General features: G+C 46.9%; 1 protein-coding gene across 1 annotated transcript in view; it reads right to left on the reverse strand.

Moving 5' to 3' along the window:
* Nucleotides 1–8,767, reverse strand: part of HSD17B2 (hydroxysteroid (17-beta) dehydrogenase 2) — a 39,089-nt gene that overhangs the window by 12,580 nt on the left and 17,742 nt on the right. Inside the window, exon 3 of the mRNA XM_015410538.1 lies at nt 3,954–4,139. Coding sequence (XP_015266024.1) covers nt 3,954–4,139 — 186 coding nt within the window. The remainder of the gene's footprint in view (nt 1–3,953; nt 4,140–8,767) is intronic.

The raw sequence follows: 8,767 nt of genomic DNA on the forward strand, positions 1-8,767 counted from the left end.
CGTCTTTGTGCTTGGGGGGGGGGTGTCAACAGTGGGAGGGCTTCTAATGTCCTGGCCCCACTGGTGGACCTCCTGATGGCACCTGGTATTTCTGGCCACTGTGTGATACAGAGTGTTGGACTGGATGGGCCTTTGGCCTGATCCAACATTGGCATCTCTTATGTTCTTATGTTCTTATGTTAATCGTGGCAGCTCCAACCAACTCATGTTTCCATTATAACAAATGTCTTTATGGGGACACTAAAGATGTATGCAGAAAACAGCACATTAGGCATCTCATAGCCAATGCTCCCTCTAAGCTGTGGAGACTTGTGCGTAAAAATTCTACTTTGTGAGCTACTGGCATTGAAGTTGCGAGTGAGCGATTTGGCTACTGCATAAATTAATTCGCTCTGGAGCCATCCTTCCTGAGCTGAGACAAAAACGTGTGAGCTGGAGGCTAAGAAACCACACTGACTCAGCTTAGAGGGAACACTGCTAGCATGGCCATGCTATGGATGTGAACTAAGACTCAGTTGACACAGGGCTAGTTTTTAAGGGACCCAGTCAATGTTCCCTCTAAGCTGCGGAGTCTTGTGAGCAGAAATTCTACTTTGTGAGCGACTGGCATTAAAGCTGTGAGTGAGTCAATTTGGCTACTGCATGAATTAGTTTGCTCTGGAGCCCTCCTTCGTGAGCCGAGACAAAAATGCGTGAGCCAGAGGCTAAAAAACTGTGATCTGGCTCACACTAACTCAGCTTAGAGGGAACACTGGACCCAGTCCCCGAGGACACCAGTTGCTCTTTACTGAAGTCAACGGAAAGTTAAATTGCAAAATAACCAATTTTTAACAAGTTTGGGAGCTGCGGTGGCTCAAGTGGTTAAGACGCTCAACTGCAGGCTGTGGAAGGTCAGTAGTTCAGCAGTTTGAGACCCGGGTGCCGCAAGATGGAGTGAGCTCCCGTCTATAGTTCCAGCTCCTGCCAACCTAGCAGTTCAAAAGCAAGAAATTGCAAGTAGACAAATAGGTACCACTTCGGTGGGAAGGGAACAGCGTTCCGTGCGCCTTGGTGTTTAGTCATGCCAGCCACATGACCACGGAAACATCTTCGGACAGCGCTGGCTCTTCGGCTTTGAAATGGAGATGAGCACCGCAACCCTAGAGTCGGACTCGACTGGCTTTCGAGCAAGGGAACCTTTACCTTTATATCCAAACTATTTTTACATAACTGTGTGTGTAAAGTGCCTCCAAGTTGTAGTTCACTCATGGTGACCCTGTAGGTTTTGCAAGGCAAAAGAGGTACAGCGGTGGGCTGCCATTACCTGCTTATACATAACAACCCTGGACTTCCTTGGCTGTCTCCCATCCAAGTACTAATCAGGGCTGACCCTGCTTAGATTACAGGATCTGATGAGATCAGGGTAGCCTGGGCCATCATCTTTTATATAAGTAATGAACCAGGTATGATAACATAGTATTTCAGTTCAGAGGGGAAACACTGTCAGGGGCAATGTCAACCAACAGTAGGGCAGTGCACCAGCCAAGACCTGTGATTCAGTAGAGGGCCCACCAGTTGATGTTTCCTTCTACCAGGAAACAAGAAATTATCCCAAAGGCCATACAACATCGTAGAACTCTCGAGAATGGTCTCCCATGTCTGGTTGGCGGGGGTAGGAATGGGCACAGAACACATTTTTGCAGTTTGGTTTGTGGTTCATGGCTGAACTGAAAACTGAACCATGAACTCATACTTATTTATCAATGACAATTCCCAGTGTAAACAACAACAAACCCCCCACTTATCAACTTTCTTTTAGTAGCGGCTAGGACGCTTATTGCTCAATGTTGAAAGAATGCTAAAGGGATTTCCTTGGATAGGTGGCACATTGAATTAAGGAATGCAGCGGCTCTTGAAAAATTAACAAATTCGATTAGATTAATTCAGGGGAGAAAAAAAGATGATTTTAAGATAATTTGGAATAGCTTTATAATTTCTTTAATGGAATTTCCAGACTATAACTCATTAAAGGATTTTCTTTAATGGGTGGAGACCCTTACCTGAAAATCTGAATAAGGCTCTGAATAGTTATTATTAGAGGATACTATTTCTCAGAAATGGAAAGAATGAGAATTATGTAAAATCTCAACCAGCTTAGATGGAAATTGATGGGAAGGGCACCCGAGTGAAGCCGCAGAGCATGGCTTTCTCACAGCACATACTGCAAAGACAACCTCCAGTTCGATCCTGCATTAAGCAGAGAGTTGGAACAGATGGCCTGAATGGCCCCTTCTGACTCTATGATTCTACGATTGTGTGATTTCTTGCTTAGAGACACATGTTGACTCTTCACAAGGTCTTCACAAGGCCTTCAACATTCCATGTTGACTCTCTAATAACAGAACCCAAGGGACCCTGAGTTCTGTTATTAGAGAGTCAACATGGAATGTTTCCTTCAAGAGTTGATAAGTAGAAATTGATAAGAATTGTGATTGCTACACACTCAGATAAAGCAGTTATTGTGAAACGAATTGTTTACATTGCACAGCATTCGTTGCGTGTGAGCGATAATAGAATTTTCTACAAAATTACTACAGTAAAATCTTTTGCAAACATATCTTTATTGACTTTTCGTTATTTTCATCACGGATGTTGTTTTTGGATTCCCCCTCCCTCCTAGCCAGCGGGGGTCCTCTCTGTGAACTTCCATCCTCTATGTTCCTATAAAGATATGTCTCTAAGTTACCAGAATGACTACACCTTTGAGCCACGCTGTCACCAAACCTGAGTAGGTAAGCTGCAAACATATGCATGGGGACAGCAGATGATGGTGCATCTTACCACAAGACTGGAAGGCATCTTGTCCGGAGCGCTACACAACTTGAGAGCCCAACCCAAATAGAAATAGGTAAGCCCAAGGCCCTCAGCTTATAACCTGTGCCACAAAGTGGGCATCTGCTCCTAAGCATTTCTTCTCAGCTGAATGCGCTGTCTGCTGCCCTTCTGCATCTCAAGCTCCCTCTTTGCAACACACTTCCCAACTTCTGACCGGAACAGAAGGACTTAGAGACCTCCATTCTGACTTCAATCTAATGAAGGGAGCTTTGCCACTCAAAACCTTATATCCCCAACATCTTGTTGGTGGCTAAGGTGCTACTGGACTAGAAGAAGACTACTGGTGCTAATGGACTAGAATGTAGCCGATCCTTTGTTGTGGTGTTGTGTTATTCTCTATGTTTTCGGGGGGGAATTCTCCCCCCCAGGTTTCTCTGATCTGTATGTTGGGAGAGGCGATAGCACACCGGAAGAGCATCTGCTTGGCATGCAGAAGGTCCCAGGGTCAGTCCTGAGCATCTCCAGTTAAAAGGGCCAGGCAGTAGGTGATGTGCAAGACATCTGCCTGAGACCCTGGAGGGACATCGACAGGGCCTGTGGCCCAGTGGCAGAGCATCTGCTCAGCATGCAGAAGGTCCCAGGTTCGATCCCCAGCATCTCCAGGGAAAAGGATCCGGTAGCAGGTGATGTGAAACACATCAGCCTGAGACCCTGCAGAGCCACTGCCAGTCTGAATAGATAATACTGATCTTGATGGCCCGAGGGGTCTGGTTCAGAATAAGGCAATGTCATGTGGGTTCCTGTGTATATGTTCCTTTTTTGCCACTTTCCCTTCACTTCAATCTACTGCACGCTGTTTACATGTTATGGACCACTTATACGCCACTGACGTAGGAAAATAACAGTAAAAGCTGTGTCAACTGAAAGGGGAGGAATTACTGTGAAACAGGAAATGGTGAGAAAATACCCACTGGTTCGACTTGCACATGGCAGAAATGGGATTCCTCTCTCTCTCTAGTCAAAAGAGCAGGGCCATAAAACGTAAACGAGAAGAAATGGATGAGGTCCACAGAAAACACATAACCTACAACCCTTATCTGTATGTTCAAGAATCGCAGGAACACCTCTCGTTGACTCACCTGCCATGCTCGATATATTAATAATCCTTCCTTTGGCTTTCCGGAGTAATGGTATGAATGTTTTCGATACTTCAACGGGACCAAAGAAATTCACCTCCATGCATTGCTTGTAGTTATTCATGGGAAGCAATTCAGCATCAGCGGGGAACCCCAATATCCCTGCATTGTTGATAACGCCCCAAAGATCTGGTGGGAGCAAAGAAGGAAGTGCATGCAACCAATCAGTACCTCGCTACTTCGGTAAGTCAAGTCGACCTTTGATCCTTGTATTTATCACCCCATTTACGTATTTTGCCAGGAAATCGACCCTTCTGCTTATCCACCTGCTGGGTTTTCATAAATCAAAGATGTGAAGCGGCAGCAAAAACCACATCTGTGGGGAGAGATTTCCCAAGTGGGAAATCCCACCACGCAATGTTCCCTCTAAGCTGAGTTAGTGTGAGCTAGCTCACGGTTTTTTAGCCTCCGGCTCACACATTTTTGTCTTCGCTCAGGAAGGACGGCTCCAGAGCAAATGAATTTATGCAGTAGCCAAATCGTTCGCTCACAGCTTTAATGCCAGTAGCTCACAAAGGAGAATTTTTGCTCACAGGACTCCACAGCTTAGAGGGAACATTGCCCACCAGTATTCACTCAGTGAATATTAATAGATAAGGGGGATATGACGAGACCCATCCATATTTGGTAGCCATGGCAGCAGAGGCCAAGTCAGCAACCATGAAATCATGACAAACAGGCCAAATTCATAACCAAATACAGTACCCGACAAGCAGCAGCAACTGGTATTTAGCAGGCTTGCAAAAGAACTGAGTAAATCTCAGTGTTCTTTACACTGCCTCTTCACACATTATGGAGTACACTGGTTGGGTCTGGGGTCCCCCACCCTGTGCCGTAAATGCGGGAAATGAGAAGAACCAGGGGTCATTCCGTAGAAAAAGAGGTGCAGGAGCTCATTAGCATAACTCATTAGCACAACTTATTTGCATATGCCACACCCCCTGACATCACTGGAAGTATATCAGAAGGCAACACCCACCACTCAGGCTCCACTGGACTGTTTTGGATTGCTAGCTATTGGGGGGGGGGAACGTGCAGATCTGCCCTCACAGAGGAGGGAGAGCTTGTACCTGAATAAAACTTGGTCTTAAAGGTGCCACTGGACTGTTTTGGGCCGGGTGGGGGGGGCTCTGCAGCTTACCTGGCTGCCTCTTGCTCTGACTGAGGGCTGCTGGGAGCAGGGGGCGGGGCTTGTTGCATGTGCCCACCCCTGGGCTCTTTACTGCTGGAGCTCCGCTCCTGTGCGCTCCTGCAGGAATTGACCCCTGAGAAGAACCCACAGCTCAAGTGTTACATCCGGCACAGGGTGGGCTGTACTCCATAATGTGCGGGAAACGACAGGGAATTGTCTTGTCAGGTTTTGATTATCAAATCAAACGAGTTGAAATTAAATCAGAAGAGTTTTCAGCTAAACATTAGGAAGAACTTCCTGACAGTAAAAGCGGCTCCCCAGTGGAACAGGCTTCCTTGGGAGGTGGTGGGCTCTCCTTCTTTGGAGGTTTTCAGACAGAGGCTCAATGGCCATCTGGCAGTAATGCTGATTCTGTGAACTTAGGCAGATCATGAGAGGGGAAGGCAGGATGGGCTGCATCAGTGCTTAGTTCTCATGGCCCTTTCTTACACACCCAGGGAAATACTGATCGCCACTTTGGGGTCAGGAAGCCATTTTTCTCCAGGCCAGTTTGGCTGGAGATCCTGGGTGGTTTTTTTGTCATCTTCTGGGTGTGGAACAGCAGTCACTGGGAGTGTGTGTGTGGGGGGGGAGGTATTTGTGAATCTCCTGCATTGTGCAGGCGGTTGGGTTAGATGACCCCGGAGGTCCCTTCGAGCTCTATGATTCTATGAAATGTGAATGTTGAAAACTCAGGTTAAACGTCAGTATTATAAAACCGGAAGTGGAGTTTGCGTTCTTTCCCTCTGTATTTGGGGTGGGTTTGTGGTGCAGTATAACCATTTAGTAATGTTTTTTAATTGCTAAAATAATAAATTCAATCAGGGTGGCCAACATCCAGGTGGAGCCGGGCGGTCTCTCAGAGTTACAACTGATCTCATAAAAACATGAGAGAAGCCAATTTTGGATCAGGCCAGTGGTCCCTCCAGTCCAACACTGTCACACAGTGGCCAAAAATACCAGGAGCCATCAGGAGGTCCAGCAGTGGGGTCAGGACACTAGGAGCACTCCCACTATTGACCCCCCCAGCACCAAAAATACAGAGCATCACCTGCTCCAGAGTCCCAATCCATAATAGCCACTGATGGACTTCTGCTTCATATAAGAACATAAGAGAAGCCAATGTTGGATCAGGCCAATGGCCCATCTAGTCCAACACTCTGTCACACAGTGGCCAAAAATACCAGGGGCCATCAGGAGGTCCACCAGTGGGGCCAGGACATTAGAAGGCCTCCCACTGTTGCCCCCCCAAGCACCAAGAATACAAAGCATCACCTGCCCCAGTCTGAGAGTTCCTATCTATACCTTGTGGCTAAGAGCCATTGATGGACCTCTGCTCCATATGCTTATCTAATTCCCACCTGAAGCCGTCCATGCTTGTAGCCGCCGCCACCTCCTGGGGCAGTGAATTCCATCTCCAGACAAGTTAGATCAGTTCCCCTGAAAAAAATGGCTGCTTTGGAGGGTGGATCTATGGCATGAGGTCCCTTTTCTCCCCAGGCTCCACCCCCTCCCCAAAATCTCCAGGTATTTTTCAACCCAGAGCCGGCAACCATATATCTTTGTTTTCCTGAGCCAAAATAGTCCCCAAAGATATCTGCGGTGCCAACCAAAGCAGTGACATCATTCAAAGCCTGCTGACTTTAATGGACCGAGAAGGGTGTAACTGCTTAGGAAGATATGGACGAGGCGTTACTTTCATTGGCAAAAACACATATAACATGAGTGCAAACAGGAAAAAAAAATGGGTGAGGGTGGGGAGATAAGATTTTATCACAAACTGAGGCCAGAAGGTCTTGCAGTGCAAGAGGTAGGTGTGTTTCATTGTTGTGTGGAGCAGAAGCGATAAGAACGCCGAACACTGAATGGTGTGGGCCACTTTCAACTCTGGCAGACCGGTAAAACAAGATGCAGGTCACTCTATCTAAAGCAGGGGTGTCGAACTCATTTGTTATGAGGACCGGATATGACATAAACGAGACCTTGTTGGGCCGGGCCGTGTGTGTCATAAAAGGTAATGCCAGGTAGTGGAGATATAAACTTTATAAAGGACACAAACACAAAGGTGGGTTTTTTTAACTTAAAATAAAAACATGCTTAAAACATTAGCACTCTTGCAATATTTTGTTTACTTAACCGTGTCTGATAACTGACACCTCTTTCTCTGAATTATTGCATCAAAATTTCTGTGCTTTGCAATCTTGAGTCTGCTGTTCAGGTGTGTATCTGTAAACTGCGAACCTACGATGACGCAGCAGCAGCAGAACTGGAAGAAGAAGCAGAAGACAGCCAGTTCCACTGCGGGCCTGATAGAAGCCCTCCGGGGGCCTGATCTGACCCCCGGGCTACATGTTTGAAACCCATGATCAAAAGCAAAGCGGCTGGCCGCTATACAGATGTTAAAAGGTAGAAAAGGTAGTGACCTTGGACTTCTTTGGTGGTCTCCCTCTAAATACCAACCAGGGCCAATCCTGCTTAACTTCCAAGATCTGACAAGATTGGGCTTGCCTGGAATATGCAGTAAAATAACTAATAGGGGGGGGAAAGGGAGAAACCATTAAAATTGGCCAGATGTCTACTGAACGTGTTCCAGAAGCCAAAGAATGGAGCAGCTCAGAGTTGGAGCAGAGGTCCATCAGTGGCTATTAGCCACAAGGTATAGAGGGAACACTACGTCTGGGGCAATGATGCTCTGCATTTGTGGTGCTTGGGGGGCAAGAGTGGGAGGGCTTCTGGAGTTCTGGCCTCGCTGGTGGACCTCCTGAGGACACCTGGGTTTTAGCCACTGTGTGACAGAGTGTTGGACTGGATGGGCCATTGGCCTGACCCGACATGGCTTCTCTTATATTCTTCTGGCTAAAGGGGGAAAGTAGGAGAAATAATTTAATTTCTGAAGAGTTTTGACCATCCTGAAAGGGGAGATTTGGATGGTGGTGGTGGGATTGTCCTCCCACCATTCCTTGTTTGGTGTAGTGGTTAAGTGCGCTGACTCTAATCTGGGAGAACCGGATTTGATTCCCCACTCCTCCACTTGCACCTGCTGGATGACCTTGGGAAAGCCACAGTTCTGACAAGAGCTGTCCTTGAAAAAGAGCCATTTCCGTCAGAGCCCTCTCAGCCCCACCTACCTCACAGGGTGTCTGTGGTGGGGAGGGGAAGGGAAAGGAGTTTGTAAGCTGCTCTAAGACTCTCTTGGGTAGTGAAGGGCGGGATATAAATCCAATCTCTTCTTCTTCTAGGTGTATATTTATTGATATCCTACCATTACCAGGCAATAGATTACAATTTTATGAAACTGAAAATAATTGTCCTTATGTATGTAAATATGATTCTTTAAAAGAGACAGGAGAATTCCCCCCCCCCAGGCTGTTGGAGGGAGGAGAGAAAAAAGAGGCTTGGTGTCCCGTAACACACACAGATGTGCATGCGGGCACCTGAAGTTTCTCATGGCTGGTGGATAAATACCTTCGCCCAACAAATGAGATACCGTGACATCTCCATTAAATGGGCTGTTGTTTTCCTCCGGGCCGCTGGCAACCGTACTCCCCCCCCCTACTGAGGGTAAGCTCATGTCGAATTTATATAC

Source organism: Gekko japonicus, unplaced genomic scaffold (assembly GCF_001447785.1).
Source record: "Gekko japonicus isolate JY-2015 unplaced genomic scaffold, Gekko_japonicus_V1.1 scaffold2908, whole genome shotgun sequence".
Taxonomy (NCBI): domain Eukaryota; kingdom Metazoa; phylum Chordata; class Lepidosauria; order Squamata; family Gekkonidae; genus Gekko; species Gekko japonicus.